We start from the raw sequence: 17,219 nt of genomic DNA on the forward strand, positions 1-17,219 counted from the left end.
GGAAAATCGCATTTTCAGTTTCTGTAGCCCATTTCTATCCGATTCCAAAATATCTTCAATAAAAACTACGCAGAAGTGCTATAAAAATTTGTTTTGCGTCTGCCGACTTGGCGAAAATTGCGGAAATATAAAAGAAAGCGTTTTTTCAAAATTATAGCTCGGCAACGGCGCAACTGGGCGCCACCATTTTGGGCTCGTCGTAAAGAGCATTTCTCCGCGTTCAAGTTCTCCGTTTCAGCTGGCTCCTCCATTCAGTAAAAAAAGCGTACGAAAAACACGTTTTGGCTGCTTCTGCGGTATTACCGCAGAAGCAGCCAAAACGTGTTAATGCTCGCTTCGGGATCGTTGTCTGCTGCTTGTGCGTCGCGAGGTCGTGGCTGTCGAAAATTGCACTACTTAGTGACGCGTTCGCACTCGTTCTGTGTTTACGGGTCGACGATAATTTGGAACGCTTTAGTTGGGCAGCTGCAAGCGGAAGCTCAATCATCAGATTACGATAGCGCGCCGCACTCGTCGCGAACATCGCAGACGTGCGACTAATAGCGTTGACTCGTTGGACCCGCTGTTCGAGGGTCTTCTTATCAGCACTTCGAAGCTTATGACGAAGACCACCGCGGGACAACTCCTTGTACTCGCAATCGAGCATGACGTACTTTGAAACATCGCACACCGCGGCCACGCATATCGCAACCGAGCTTTCTACTAGATGTCGTGGTTAGGCCTAACTCCGTTCACGGTGCCGATGTTCGAGCCAAATCCGAACTTTGCGGGCAAGAACATCGCGCTGGCGGACATGCTAAAGCGAAGAAGCCGTAATGTCCTTCGTCTCAAGCAACGAATCGCATCGCCCGCTGGCTCCTCAGAACCGCGGATGGGCATTTTGTGCATCGGCAGCGGACCCCCCGGCCAAGCTCGCCGCGCAGCGACCGCGCGCAGAAGCGGTGGCAGCGGCTCGCAATTTCGCGTGCCAGCGTCCCAAAACGCAACACCAAGCACGCTGCGCGCCGTTTTTTTGTCGCTACAGCTAGGCATAGCTGATCATTGACAGACCGGGGATCGGCGGCCTTCGTTCTTAAATCGGTACGTCGATATCCGCGGTGCGCTGCTCCCGTCCCGAAAGTATGCTAAGCGATGTTTCAAGTCGGAAGTTAATGACCGTGGTAGAAAAGTCCGCTCTAAAGGAGTCCTGACCACCTTGCTGGCCTGAAATTTTAGTCAATTATATCCGAATGTCCGTTGTACCAGAATCCGTTGTAAACGAAGCTCAATCAATGGAACTAATACGGAGGTCGGCATAACGCCGCAAATTGGTATGTAATATCCGAATGTCTGTTGTAAACAGATCCGTTGTAACGAGGTTATACTGTATTTTGTCTCCATTTTCATCACTCTCATGGAGAACGTCCGCGCACAGCGCGATGTCGCTCTCAATAGGGGAACTTCATGTAGTTAGTTTCATTTCTGAAAGTCAGAGTACACCCCTTTGGCGCAGGCTTGGCGCAGAATCGCCAAATTTTGAGGAAATGTAGCAGGTTGTAGCAGCCAGGGCACTTTGGCGCAATTGGCGCAGCGGTAGCATCACTGAACATAGGACGCGCGAGGCGATGTTGTCCATTCGGACTTTATAGGGAACATGACGGCGACATCGACGGCAAAAATGCACATGAAGTGTCCACATAATCGCTATCAGAATAATACTGAAAGCAAGAAAGGACAGGCTTGCACCTCTCTCAGTTGAGGTAGCAAGTGTCACGATCTGCCCCAGGATCGCGGACAAGGTGGGGGCAGAGGCACCCGCGTTTAGGAACTTTTGGAGGGGCGCCACATGCTCGTAACAGCAGTTGCTGACGATTTCCTATCTGTGCACAGGCTGTGAAAGACAGCGCTTCTGTGTTCACATGGTACAGGTGGTGAGCAGCCATCACTGACCACTAACAGTGAATTGAATGGAAGAAGCAAGTAATAACACAGGAGGGACTGCAAATAAACAAGCAAACCAGTTTATTAAAACAAAGTGTGAACCCGATGCAGACACCATTTTCTGCAATCGCCCTACCAGTCCAGCGAAGTGTCTAACGAGAGCGCAGCTTGAAGTTCGGAGTCTGGGGCTGCCGCAGCTGCATGCAACCTGTGCCCAGAGGCACCACCCGGCCCACCACAAGACGAGCGGATGGGGAGTTGAGGTGGTCTTCCGTACCTGAAATGATAGAATTAGTGCAGATGTTGTTCTATCCAGCCCAATGTACAATATATCTAAGGTTGAGCCACACAATAGCGCATTCAAGCTGAAAAGAGAACGCAATTTAAGCCAAGTGTAGCAAGGCATTTGTGACTTCTTCCCATGTCGTGCTCAAACGAAGCGTGCATAAATCATTGGCCTGCTTACTCCTTTTTCTTTCTTTATACAAACGAGCTAATGTAATGCACTATCCTTTCATGCATGCCAGTGCAGTTCTGAAAGGTTTCAACTGCAATGTGTGCTGGTGCAGTTCCATCCTGTCAACTGCACCACTCTAGTTTTCAGTTCATTACTAACTTGTATATTTGCGTGACTGGGTTAGCTCTTTCAGAATCAGATTCCTTTGACCAGAACAACTATTTACTTTACAGAGCTTGTTACATGTACATTTTATAACTTATTGTTTCAAACTGCACTTGAAATGACACCGAAAGTGGTTTGTCACCATTCTTACACTGCATTAACTCCTCCATTGTAGTCGCCATTTTGTGATCGCAATGTCAGCCTAGCTCTGATGTCAGTGCAAACGCAGTTTTACTTTTGTGTCAAATTGCATCGCCCTTGAAATTTTCGAATAACTTTCTCAAGAAATAAATGCTGCAATAATTCATTCCAAGTTACAGTTCTTGTGTTTATACATCGCTGCGGCAGATCAAAATTGCTGAATTAGACAGGAGTTGGATGCATCCACTGTAATCTAGGTGCCGCAATGTGGGATGGTACTGCTGTGCTGGAACCATTATTGCTATCACTTTATGGTCAGGCACATGCAGCGCGTTTTGTAACATTTGAGTTATACGGTAAAGGCTAATTTCAGGATTGAAAACGGGAACGTTTGATCCCATATACAGTAGACTCTCAGTAAACGGAAATCTCTTAAACCGAACTGCTGCTTAAAAGGAACAACTGCATCTAACACGATTGGTTTCATACTTGGATTCTGTCCCCCTGTTCATCTCTCAGTAAACGGAACTCCTGTTAAACGGAATACATTTTCCTGGTCCCTTCAGGTTCCGTTTAATGAGAGTCTACTGTACATGCATGGGGCGCTGGCCAGCACATTAAGTCGAGATCAACAACTGAAAAATTTAAATAACCAGAATTGCACTAACAAAAGTCTACTGTACCACAGGACTCTCTCAAGAATGGCATCAATTCCCAATGAAAGCAATAGGAACTAATGGCCACTTTTACGATAAATGAGTCTTTATTGCTCAGTGAATTCACTGCATTGACATTTAGTAGTTCACCGATTTCTTGGAGCTGCTCACATTAACTCGTTGCACTGTTATTAACAGAACTTCCATTGAACTGATGCATAGCAGGGACCGAAATTCGCAACACCATACCGGCTATTGTTCAATTCTCCCGACACCGCACGCACACAGTGTCGTAAAATAGAAGTGGCCACCATGACATAAGGTAATTCAGGTTGTTGCCTTACTTCCATACCAACTTAAACTGCAGAAGTGCACCTAACTGGGCCAGTTGGCACATCACTAAGACAGGAACAAACAGCACCGTACACAGGACGGTACTAGAACGACAGTGCCCTGTTTTGTCACCGTCCGGTGTCTAGCACTGTTTGTACCAGTCTTACTTAGACCGAAGCTGTTGTTTATATGCAGCACAATGGTTTTCAATGCTACGTGTTCATCATACTGGGTGGAAAGCAAGGGGCTCAGATCAGTGTCATAACACTCTGCACAACAATTTAAACTTTTTTAGCGTGCACAAAAGACAAGGACAAGAAAGAGACACACAAGCGCTAACTCTCAACTGTTTATTTTTTCAAAGGAACGATACATATAAATACCCAAAAACCAGCGTAGAGCATGTGCGGCGCAAGTCATGTGACACACTGTCAGTGCTCGTGTGTCTCTTTCTTGTCCTTGTCTTTTGTGCGCGCTAAAAAAGTTTAAATATGGATACATACCAACTTGCCCAGTTATCTGTCTTACTACTCTGCACAACACCCAAGGATTTGACATAAAGCTGCGGCAGCAGAATAGGTGCAATACCTTCACTTACAATAGTTACATGCATCACTAATATGCATATGACCTTTGTGAAAAAGACTGCTTGTGCAGCATCAAGTCGTGGTCACCACATCTCGGGTTCATCAAAATTGATTTTTAATGTTATTCAAATTAGTTTATGAATGACTCAACAGTCGAATTTCTTCATGTCCGCCGACAGGAATCCCCTAGTGCCCCTAGGAAGCAGTGAAAGAACTAATGTATAAGAACATTTAATTCCGTGGCTACGCAGTAACTGCCACGTCTGCACTCTGCGAGGACGTGTGCCTTCGGGCACCAGCAAAAAATTAATAAAATAATAAAGAGAAAGTTCTGGGGCCTCCGCATTCCGGTATAAGACGGCTTATACGCCCCTGGTAAAATGTCCTCCCAGCACTGCATCTGTGTTTAAAAGTGAAGCAGACTTTAGGAGATCAGTGTAAGCTGGGCCTTTGTAAGCTGGCTTTCCTAAATTGCATGTTGCAGTGAAGCCTACTCACATCGATGCATCTGGAGCGACTTTCAGATAACAAAAAAAAGAGTCGTTTTTGAGCAGGCTTGGAAGAGAAACAAATGGAATTTGGGATCACTTGGAGCAGTACAACAGTATAGAACTGCAACTTTTCAGTGCACATTCTTATTAATTTGCAAAGAGGAACTGCTGCTCTAATGTAGGCAAGAAGAGAATACCAACAGAGAGCAGCAATTAATCAGGCTGTTCACAAGTAATAATTAGGGGAGTGCAAATATTTGAAAATTTCCAATAACGAATCCAAGAGCGCATATTCGAACTATAAAATATTTTTCTAATACTTTTCGAATAATTAGCACCGACGGGAAAACCTCAACGGAAGAAAAAGTTGGAAAAGCGAAGGATCGTATTTCTTGCTTTAATTACTGCACTATGAAGATGCATGCAATTCAAGCTTGTAAGGGACTATCGAAACTTTACTTTCTGCTTTAAACTCCCATTTCGCTGAGGCGAATGTGTCCTCAGTCCACCATCATTAGCATGGGATTAATGATGATGTTCAGTCATGAAACATTAGTGTATATAACTTTTGGTCTTAGTGTTATTTAAAAGCTGATGACAAAGCACAACCTCGAATACTGATGTAACCGCTGTATTCACGCTACAGCTAGTGATACCTCAAAGGCTCTGGCTGCTACTGTATACGAGCTTACCTCAGTTTACAGCAGTGTGGTATCTTTTGTAGGTTAGATGTAACGGCAATGTTGGCAATCATGCTTTGTTGAAGTTTATGAGAATGTTTGTTTGGAATAAAAAGTCGTAGAGTTCTAGGCCTGTCTTGAAAATGGTTGCCTTACTATTCGAAAACTATTCAAATAGTATTCGATACGCATTCATATTCGATTCGGTATGATCAATATTTGATTCGTATTTGATTTGGTTCTAACTTTTGCTATTCGCACGCCCCCTGTAATAATGTCATATGCTGGTCGCACCGCAAAATACAAGGTGTGCATTACAGTGACACATTAGTGACATGGCGAGCATGGCACATACTGCTCATGCGAATAACAGGTGTCAAAATGTCATTCCCTCACAGTGTATGAAAGGGGGGGCGTGGTCGCCCCTACAGACACCACCTCAGTGTTCTCAAACAGGGTTCCATAAAAGAGTATTAGGGCTTTGCGAGTGCTGAGAACCTGTTAAACTATATACCATTTATTCCCCACTATTTACACAGTTTATTAATTTAGCAAAATAATTCTGCATTGCAATTTTGGAATTAAGAAAGATACTGCATACAGCATTCGCACTTATGTAGTTTGTGAACAGCAAGAAACCCCAAGCCGCAGCAGCGCTCAAGATTTGCCACTGTGCGATTTGCGGACATGCGATGGCTGCGCTTAGCACGCCCGCAAGCGCAGTTTACAACAACTGGTTGGTAAACGGGTGGGAAGTTTTGCAAGCTGAGAGTGACTTGTATACAGTACCGGCCAGGGTAGCCGACTTGAGAAAGTTCATGGTCGTCTCGAAGGTCATCTGCTGCAGGGGCGAGGCGTTGTTCTCCATGGCAATGCGGTTGCACGCACGGTAGCTGCCGTCAAACGTCATGTAGTCTGCGACAAGCAGCAGGTGCCTCGGATCTACCTCAATGCCATACACGGCAAACACGTTGGCCACCTCCTGTGCAGAGTTTGTGAAAGCCATTTCTCACAGACTGCATGGTTCATACTGGCACTCTAGTGAAAGACATCTCTAAGCGTAAAAAGCAGTGGTGAAAAATCAACGAACAGGACATGTCACCGGAGCCGATATTTCAACGAGTGGACTTGTCTCCGTCAGGGCCACAACCGCCTTTCTTCGTAGCAGCGTGTTAATGTGCGCTATGCTCACTCAACCTCAAAAGTGGGAAGGAGGAGGGGACTAGAGAGGTTAGTGTGTCAAATGGAGGTGGTTCACTATTGTACAGTAAGAGAGGAAAAGATAAGGAATAAAAATCGAGAAGGATAACTTGGCCAAGGTGGCCATGGCCCAGTTGACAGGCGAGGCGTTGCCCCGAGTCATGATTCCACTGGGGTTGAAGAAAATGGTGCCGCTGCACATTCTCCGAGAAATACATCACAGAGCAGGCAGCTGCTGAAAATGAGAATTCCACAGCAAGATGAACTCAAACTTTATATACTTCGGTCAAATTTTCGGCCTGCCAGAGAAAGAAAATATAGTCATGTAGTCATATCATAGGAAGAACTAACAGACAAGGAAGTCCAGGAAAGAATAGGGGATGTTATCTGTAGTAATTATGATGTAAGTGTGAAGAAAGTAAAGTGGACGAAAAGATGACTTGCCGCCGGCAGGGACCAAACCTGCGATCTTCAGATAACGCATCCGATGCTCTACCAATTGAGCTACGGTGGTGGTCATCCCCCCGTCCACTTTATTCGGTATATATGTGCATTTAAACCTGGGAGAGTTAGTCAGCACCGCTCGTTAGCCATGACGGCGAGCAAGCTAACAAAGCAAAAACGAGCCCACAGATTTCTTCTTTCATTCATATCATAGGGAGCCGTATATAAAAGTTCAATAACATCAAAAACTAAATTTTCTGAAAATTTCCTCTTTTTTTAATATAAGAAGGTTTTACCTTAATCCGTTCAACAATTATCAGCACCTTTTCATCCCCACTCCCCCCCAAATGCATCCAAAACCGGAACTAAAAGCTTAAATTCAATAATGCATACAACTCATCAGAAATTCCGTGACATGTGGAGATTATGTTATGACATTTTCAGTGATGCTACCGAGGACTTCTGATTTGGAGCAATTTTTGGAGCAGCAAAATTTCCGTTTTGGAGCACTTTGGAGCAGCAAAATTTTCATCTTGGAACACTTTGGAGCAGATAATTTTGTATCTGGGAGCACTCTGGAGCAGCAAATTTTGCATCCTGGAGTGCACTACAGAAGCATATTGCAATAAATTCAAGCACCGGAATATTACTATGGGGCTCTTATGAAGGCTAGAAATATTTCGATTCATTGCAAATCTCATGGAAAAAGTCATCTCAGGAGAACACCATACTTCACTCGCTAATGAAAAAATAAGGGCTCATGCAGTTGAGTGTTCTGAATTAACCTCTTCGGCGATTATTTTCGACACTAGCAAATAAACAGAATACCAGATCAATAAAATTGCACTTCAAGAAATAACACTCTAAATACATCTATGTGATTATCAGCAGACATTGTAGACAAACGCCGTGACGTACAGCAGTGCCTCAATGCCAAAGAGCCACACTGTCCCTAATGCATTCCCCTAAGAAAACTCCAAGGCGAAAGCCAGGTTCTTTTTCTTCTCGATCGACGGGTTGATCCTCCCCCTCCTTCTCTGCAAGCTTTCTGCACCTCACCTGGTTTTGCGCTAGCTCCATGATTGGCGCACCGATTACGGAAGCAGTGTAAAGCGACGATGTCGGGATGGCGTCATCACGTGACATCACGATATATGACGCCATGATGACGTCACAAGTTTTGACGATCTATGACGTCGTGATGGCGTCATCACATGATTATTTTTTGCATCGATCGATTGACGCCGCCGACGGTCAACTTTCGTGTTTGATAAAGCATCTGATGCTTTCGCATTAATATTGCGTATTGAACGTTAACAGCCTGGCCTTACATACCAAACTGTCCTCCACCATGTCACCTCCTTGCCATGCGCGAAACAGCTTCGCTTATCATCCACTTCACAGAGTGAAATGGCTCCTCAACTTTTTTAAAATGTTTATTGTGATAACAATTATATGGACGCTCTCCGCGGATTTTTGTCGTCGCCATTGCCGTAATTTTCTGTATAAAGATCAAATTAATAACATCACCGCGCGCATTCTAGCCGCGGGTAAAAGCTCGCGAGCGCTGGTGACGAACGCGGCTGAAGCGGAGATTAAGCTAGCCGGCCGTCTGTCTCCGTCGCACGGACAGCGCATGAGATAACATCTTCCCGGGTGCGGGCCTGCCGTCGATTGCTCATCAAACAGAGAGGAAACGCCCCGCCCGTCTTTCGTAAGGAGCATGAAAGGACGCCAGAGGAGCGCGGGGGGGGGGGGGGCACATCGTTCAAAGGGCGCAGTCGCTTGCGCGCGCGCCATCTCGAGGCATCAGGAGACGGCTCGTAAACTTGCTGTGCTCTCAACGCTTACTTCGTGTTTAGAGAACTCAGAGCAAGAAAACGCTTCGGTTCCTGGAGCGGCCATATTCTCTTAAACCAGTGTTTTGTTGAGTTACGCGAGATCGGATCCAAAATAGTTAGCTGCTAGCCTTACTTCGTTTAACAATACAATTTGTTGGTATCGCATTCATTGCTTCGCCCTTAAGCGAAACTGAGTTTTTTTACCCGTCATCTATTGACGCCTGAAAGCGAGGGGCGGACGTGTAACATGGGGTAGCCGCTTCACTGTGGGCCGTCAGTGACGGGCCCGCTACTGACAGCTGCGTATTTGCGGCTGCTCCGACCAGGATATATGCTTTTATTAATGACATGACATTTTTAAAAAGCAAGCAACAAATTCGAATTGGAACCCTAGCACGTGAGCTCGAAAGGGCAGGGCCTTTTAGGGGGTATTCACCGCAGAGTGATTAAACTCGAACGTGCTGGTATAAGCAATTACGAAAAAGCTCTTCCTAATGAAGATCCATGGACAAAGTATATCCTAGGAAAAGTGTGAACGCGTTTCCACCTTTCGCGTGCTCTTCCATAAACGCGAAGCAAGGAAAATTCGATATTGTTCCATATATATACTGCTAGCGATCCCAGATTTCATTCCGCGATGTCCGGAAACAGAAGTGACAGACATTTTAGCAGCACACATGTAGTTATTACTGAACATTGCTTTCCTTACGTGCCGTGCGACGCTTGAAACGAGCTATCAGCAGCGTTTCTAGAACAGACGACGTCCGCCAATGAATCGCCATCGCACTTTCTCGCTACCGAGAGGCCTAGACGTCACGAGCCTCTGCGGAGAGCGCGTTTTGCTGTCGAGCCGACTTGCAGAACAGAAGCTGCGTCGGCACCGTGCTTGGCATCGTGGCTTATGCGGGACGCACGCGCGAGCGCTATTTATTCAGCGGAATAATTCTTGGTCCATGGTTGCGACTTTGGCAGCCCCAAGATCAAGCTGCATATGTTCTGACGCGCCGGCCGTGCGATTGCCGGTGATAGACGCCCCCAAACCTAAGAATTTGGCGCAGTTTGGCGCAATTTTCGTCGATATTATCAGGATGGCGCAGTAAATACAATTTGGCGCACTTTGGCGCAGTTGGCGCAGGAGTGGAATCACTGCATTTTGTTGTAGTAACTTATAAACTCTAAGAGAAGCATTAAAGCCTGATGTGCTTAAATTCAATAAAACTCCCAGGGTCCCTTATGCATTCGCCTAAGATGACTCAAAGGCAAAAGCCACCTTTTTCTTAGTTGATGCAGTGATCCTCCCCTGGCCCCCTCCAAATGCTTTCCACATCTAACGTGGTTTTGCATTGCCTCCAGGATCAGAGGCGTTGCAAGCTATCTGCAGCTAATCGGATTTCACGCTGCCTCCATGATCGCCACACCTCTGCCCAAGTGACGATGTCATGTGATGGCGTCATCTTGCGACGCCACGTGATGACGACTTTCTGCATGACTTGTGTTGATGACGTCCGTCAATTTCCATGTTTGATGAGGCATCTAAGGCTTTTGTTCTAATAAAACATTCTATTAGAGGGTTATGGGTTGGCCCAGTGTATCGTTAATGCTAAAATCTGTATATTTAACCGTACCAATTTGTTTATTTTAATATTAGAATGCTGTAAACTAAGTTCAATGATGGAAACAGAGGCATACTTGACTTTTTGTATCAGGCAGGCATCAAGTCTCGCTGCGACACAGCTGAAGTCTGCGTGCTAAACCATTACAGGACGCTAAACAGGTGAGCTTTAAAAAAGTGTGCTTCAGCTCACATACGAACAGAATGTACTGCTTCCAAAAAGGGCCCTACTTAAGATTTTGATCTATTTTAGATGTACTGAGTGTGTTTTATTACCAGCACATTCACTCACAAATCTTTAAACCCATTTTTCTCAAAACCTGATTTTCTACGCTTTTTTAGGACCCTGTTTTATTCTATGCCGCATGATGAATTGTTTGCATGTGTCAAGAATTGCATAGAAGAGAGTGGTGCTGTTGCCTTTCAGAATGCCGCGGGCATGACCATAGAAGCTTTTATGTCCCTTCTCGAGTTTTATCTTAAAGTCACCTTCATCAGTTTTAAAGGAGATTTTTATATACAAATACAAGGCATTTGCATTGGCTCCTGTGTCGCTCCTGTGTTGTGTAATTTGTTTTTGTGTTCTAGTGACCATGCCTTGCACCAACATTTTAAAGGGGGGGGAGGTTTTGAAAGTTTTTAGATATGTTGATGACTTTTTGATCATTTTAGAGACTCTAACCACCACTTCATATCAGCCCATCATTAACAACGTTTTAGCGGCCTTTTGCCGTCTCGGGAAGGGTTTGGTGTTTACGCACGAGTTGCCGACCGATGCTGCCTTGCAGTTTCTGGATTTGAGTATCAACCTGCAGGAGCGCCACGCCTGTTGGCTTTATTCGCCTAGGTCTAAAAAAGAATTGCTGCCATTCGAGTCGGCGCATTCCAAGACCGTGAAAAGGGCCATAGCCAAACACTGTCTAGAGTCTGCACTAACCAGGTCGTGCCCACACGTCATGCAGAAGGGCTTTCAAAACCAATTGGATCGCTTGATCTTGGCTGGTTTCCCTCGCACGCTCATTAACGCCGTCGCCGAGTCGCTCCTCCAGAAGTTCAAACGTGAACACCACAGTGCTGGGGTTGAGCAAGAGCGAGGAACGGTGAGACCTGAGGTCGTCCCGTATATGCGCCGGATCTCACACAACCTCAAGAAGGTTGCAAACAGGCACGGCGTGCCAATTGTTTTTTTCCACGCCACGCAAGCTATCTCAGCTTTGCCCGCGTATTCTAAATGGCAGGAACAAGAAAAGTGGCTGTGGCAAGAAGCACGCAAACTCATACACAACATGTGCCACCGGTGTTGTTTACGAATTTCCGCTCTCCTGCGGCAAGACATGTCGGCCAGACGGGAAGGTGCGTGAATGAGCGTGCGCGGGAACACGAGCTGTCACTAAAAGGTAAAGATGGGGCACATTTGCCGGCCCACTGCAATTCCCACAAGTGTGAGCCGTATCTGCATAAAATTCAGATTCTTGGGAGAAGCAGTGACAGCACTGCTCGGAGCTGTTGGAAGCTTTTCACATAAAAGCACGAGGTTTATTATGCATTAGTGACACTTCATTGTTCCTTTCGCAGGCAGAGAGCACGTTCTTGCATCGCAGGTTGTGATTAAGATGGTATCTGATTGTTGTGAGCCTGCCCTTTTGCGCATGTCTATACCTCTGTATTGCATTGCACAAAACGTTATCTGTTCGTTGTTTGCCTCGCTTTCTGCGCATGCGTTTGCATATAGATATACTACTGCAGTAAATTTGGAATAAACAGTCGAAAGTTTGTGCTCCCCTTAACCCTCCCCTTGTGTCTTCTTTGCGCGAAATAGCCACTTCCGTGGCTTCCGAAAGAACATGAACCGACTAGCCCAACAACATGTGCTTTCTCTATTACAACTGTCAACAAGCTTCCGGCTTCTTACTTTTACTATAATTATATTTCAGGCCAAGGCTTAGCTACAAATCTAAATCTGGCCTGTTGTTTAGCAAGACACACTTACCACTCATGCATGCTGCAAGCCCATGCAATTTATAGCTTGTAACTAGAGCTGTGCGAATAGCAATATTTTGAGTGCGAAGCGAATTCGAATATTGAGGTGTGAGTGCGAATCGAATCGAATACTTTTCGAATATTTCTCGAGTATTTCTAGAATATTGTTCAAATACTTCGAATCGAAATTGAAGAAAAAAAAGTTACGAGGATTCCTAAGCATATTCTTATGAGATAGCAACATGAAAGCGTTTCTTTTCGCTAGGTTGATGAAGCACTGGCGGGGTGATGTTTCATAGTTTTCTTATCAAGAATGAGGCAATGTAGAGGCCGAATTCTATTTATGTACATGATTTGGTGCAACCAAAGTGGTGCCGACAACACTTTACACGTGATAGGCAAAGATGCCATTTCCTCAGCCTCTCCTCCTCTTTCAACTTCTGTGGAAGCCCAACTGATGTGGCGGAGAAGGGTGTGCTCCCTTCAAGTCCGGGGTTCCAAATCTGCCTCGTAGACGTCAATATATAAGAACATCTAAAATTATGGATGCTAAAAAGCTTCAGCGTCCGATTTTTCAGACTTTCTGCCCAAAACAGCATTAATTTAGCCCCCAACTCTGCCACATCTTTCATCTCCATGTTAGAACCAGCGTTTTCTTGAGTTAATACATTTGCGACCGTAGCGAGGCTTGAAAGGCAGCTTTGCCGCAATACCGGGGTGTGATGAGGTGAAGCATATTGAAAATCTAGGGACCACTTCCAATCGGACGTTGACTCTCTCTTGACAAAGTTCGACTGTAACGGATCTTGAAAGGCAGCTTTGCCGCAATACAAAGTGTAATGAGGTGAAGCATATTGAAAATCTGAAGGGGTCACTTTCAATCGGACGGTGACTGTACTCGTTTTTGGGAAGTTCGAATAATTCGAATAGTAAAATTCCAGTGCGAATTGAATCGAATAGCAAACACTATTCGAAAAATATTCAAAATTTCGAATATTCGCACACCCCTACTTGTAACCGTTGTAATATTCTCTCCACAGCATATTAAAATGGTTCAAAGAGCCCCTAAACCACCCCGTGGAGGTTGCAAGGCTCTTTGAATCTGAACCAAGGGGCAAAGGGTGATCTGTACAAGTAACATCAGCTCGCCTTCATGAGTTTGAATGACTGGGTATTTTCAAAAAGTACAAATGATAAAACCACATCCTCTATCCTAATTAACAGGTAGTTAAAATGAAACGAGAATGACTCAACGGGATTCCCCTGTACAAGAGCAGCCAGATATAAATGTAGGTAGTTGTAAGGTTAAACTTACCCGAGCTATTGCTGTTCTTGCAGCTTCAATTCCAAATGTGTTGGCAATGGCATGAATGTCGTTGCTGTAGATGCGCTTCAGATCAATTATTTCGCCATATCGGAACATCTCCTGCAAGACACAATGCACCACTATTACGTTTAGTTCCAGTGATGGAAGGTGCTCCGGAACTGCTCCGGGAGCAGTAAAATTGCTACTTTGGAGATGACAAGCATTTTGGAGCAGCTCCGTAAAGCTAAACATGAATGAGATGCATGATGATTAAGAAAGGGCATCCTTTACTTGACATTGCAGAACACTATACAGTCAAACCCCGCTACAACGAAATTGACGGTGCTCGGAAAAATGTTCATTGAAGCGAACATTTTGTTGTAGTGAAATCGAACAAAATATGGCTGACCTGAGCTAGTAGAACAGTGAAACTTTTATTTCCAAAATTCAAAAAGTGTCTGCTGCTTCCTTTGCGTCCCCAGCAGCGTCACGATGCGATTCTCATATATGCATAGCGACGCCACTTTGAAAAGCACGCAGAAACAATGCACACGGCTTCCGCGAATGAACCAAACAGAGGCACGGGCGCGCAACACGAACTGCACAGTTGAACTAATACGCTAATACAAGCTATTCGCCGACAACGGCGAGATGCAGGAGTGCTATCGCGGAGCAATGACTTACGCCTTATTCTATGCTATCCTTATCCACCACTCGCGGCTAGCTGATCCTGTTGATAACATGGACGAATTGTTGCTCCGACCACCAGTCACACTGGCCAAGCGCGAAAAGCACGAAAAGCATTGGCATTGGAAAAGGCATCGTTCCGCGACTGCACCCCAGGGCTGCTCGCGTTGATAACGCGGATGTACTGTCGCTTTGACCACTAGCGAAGCACGAAAAGCATTGGAAAGGCATCGGAAAAGGAATCCTTCCACGATTACACCTCAGTGTGGACAACTGAGCTTTGGCTTTGGATTGTCTGCGACTAAGAAGCAACTCAAACCAGTTGCGAAAGCAGGGCAGTCCGATCGCCGTCACGTGCGTTTCTTTATCACTTTTGGTGTATTCGGTTCTCGGCCACAAAGACTGTCAGCAACGCTCAGCGGGAACCACACCTCATTGTTCAAGAACCTTCGCAATCATTGTAGATCGTTTTGTTAAGATTGCGCGCAAGACGCGCACACTCGAGCTTATTCTAGAATTTGCACGACAGCCAGCGATAATGCTGGAATATTCAACGGCACATGTTTAAAAGCCGACGCACTTGACTGCTTGTGAGTTGATCGACGGTCGATGCTCTGTCCGCCGCTATCAGTGTATTGCTGTAGATTGACTTTCAGTTCGACGGGTTTCGACGCGGGAACGGGAGGCCGTGAAGAAAGAGGTCGACGAAATGCTACGCGACGACATCATCCAGCCGTCGAAGAGTCCGTGGGCATCCCCGGTGGTGCTAGTGAAGAAGAAGGATAGGACTCTACGTTTTTGCGTCAATTATCGTCGCCTGAACAAAGTCACGAAGAAGGACGTGTATCCTCTTCCCCGGATAGACGACACCCTTGATCGATTACACAACACAAAGTACTTTTCGTCAATGGACCTCAAGACCGGTTACTGGCAAATAGAAGTCGACGAGAGAGACCAAGAAAAGACTGCCTTTATAACACCAGACGGCCTGTTTGAGTTCAAGGTCATCATGCCTTTTGGTCTTTGCTCGGCACCTGCGACTTTTCAACGGGTTATGGATACAGTTCTGGCCGGCTTGAAGTGGCAGACGTGCCTCGTGTACTTGGACGACGTCGTGGTGTTTTCCTCAAACTTCGACGAACACCTTCGGCGCCTTGAAGCTGTACTTCAAGCAATCAAGGCCTCCGGACTCACCTTGAAGCCTGAAAAGTGCCACTTCGCGTACGAGAAGCTCTTGTTCTTGGGTCATGTGATCAGCAAGGATGGTGTTCGCCCGGACCCGCGGAAAACAGCTGCCATCGCTGACTTCCCGACGCCCACCGACAAGAAGGCCGTACGCCGTTTTCTCGGCTTGTGCGCCTACCGTATATTGCCGCATATAAGTCGACTTTTTTTTTAAAAATCAGAGCGCCAAGTTTAGGGGGGTAGGCTTATATGCGGATTCCTACATGAAAAGGGGGGGAGGGTAAAAAAAAAAAAAAACGTAAGGTGACCAGCGTTTATCAAGGTTATTACTATTACTTTACGCCTTTTTTATATTCATATTATAGCAAAACCAATTAGAAGAAATATATTTTACCCATTTTCTACGTACGGTACTAAATGCTCTGTTACGGTACGGTGGATCAACACGGCGAATGCAGCCTCCAAAGATCCGATCTTGCACGTGCGAATCTCGGAGGCCGGACGGAGAGCTTCGGCTTCGGCATGGGCTTTGGATCGGCTCGTGACCTGCGTCGGAGTGCATTGTGGGCCTGCGCCCCTGCGCGTTGATTCGATCTGCTCAGGCGTAGCTCAGGCTTAGCAAGCTCTCTGCTCCTCTTTCGGTGGTTTTCGCCCTCGTCGACAGATCCGCGCACCGAAATGGCACCTGCTCATCGGCGCAGCTATAATGCCGCATTCAAGCGAAAAGTGATTCTTCACGCCGAATCGTCGAGCAACCTGTCAGCGGAACGTGAATTCGGCGTCTCGGAAAAATGTGTGCGATGCTGGCGCCAACAAAGAGATAAACTTTTCGCGTGCGCTGGATTGCGTAAATCGTTCGGGGACCGAAGGAAGGGAAGTACCCTGCCATCGAAGAGGCTGTCGAAAAATGGGTCAGCGAACAGCGAGACAAAGGCCTGAGTGTGTCCTACGAGGACATTCAGGTGAAGGCGCGTAGTGTTGCGAGCGGTCTGGAGATCGCCCGCAGTGAATTTAAGATTTCTAAGAAGTGGGTGACAAATTTTATGAGTAGGAACGGGCTGAGCCTAAGGCGGCGCACGACTGTCTGTCAAAAGCCACCCGAGGAGTTTGAAGAAAAAAAAGAAGCCTTTTTGAACTTCGTGAGTGAACGGAAGGCGCAACACGCCTTCACGCTCGGCCAGATCGGCAACGCCGATCAGACACCTGTCTGGTTCGATATGCCGAGCAAACGGACCGTGTCGGCTAAAGGTGAGCGGCAAGTGCGCCTGATGACGACGGGCAACGAGCACAACCGTTTTACGGTGATGCTGTGTTGCACCGCCGACGGCCACAAACTGCCACCTTTTATCGTCTTTAAGCGGAAGACGATGCCCAAGGAGAAATTCCCCCCAAAAGTCATCGTTCGCGTCAACGAGAAGGGGTTTTTCACCGAGGAGACGGTGCTTGAATGGTTCCGCCTCGTCTGGCTCCGGCGCCCAGGCGGTCTTCTCAGGCCCAAGAGCATGCTTGTGCTTGACTCGTTCCGGGGTCACAT

The 17,219-nt window shown here is 46.3% G+C and overlaps 1 protein-coding gene across 3 annotated transcripts in view; it reads right to left on the minus strand.

The window, feature by feature from the left end:
• Positions 1 to 1,975: 1,975 nt before the first annotated feature.
• The window catches only part of LOC119406069 (DNA-directed RNA polymerase I subunit RPA1), a 220,865-nt gene continuing 205,621 nt past the window's right edge, over positions 1,976 to 17,219 (minus strand). For all 3 annotated transcript variants that reach the window (XM_049419296.1, XM_049419295.1, XM_037672927.2), the window contains exons 29-31: positions 13,823 to 13,933; positions 6,220 to 6,412; positions 1,976 to 2,197 (exon numbers count right to left, since the gene is read on the minus strand). In XM_049419296.1, coding sequence (XP_049275253.1) covers positions 2,073 to 2,197; positions 6,220 to 6,412; positions 13,823 to 13,933 — 429 coding nt within the window. In that variant the 3' untranslated portion in view covers positions 1,976 to 2,072. The remainder of the gene's footprint in view (positions 2,198 to 6,219; positions 6,413 to 13,822; positions 13,934 to 17,219) is intronic.

The sequence above is a fragment of the Rhipicephalus sanguineus genome, chromosome 9, assembly GCF_013339695.2.
Source record: "Rhipicephalus sanguineus isolate Rsan-2018 chromosome 9, BIME_Rsan_1.4, whole genome shotgun sequence".
Lineage (NCBI taxonomy): Eukaryota > Metazoa > Arthropoda > Arachnida > Ixodida > Ixodidae > Rhipicephalus > Rhipicephalus sanguineus.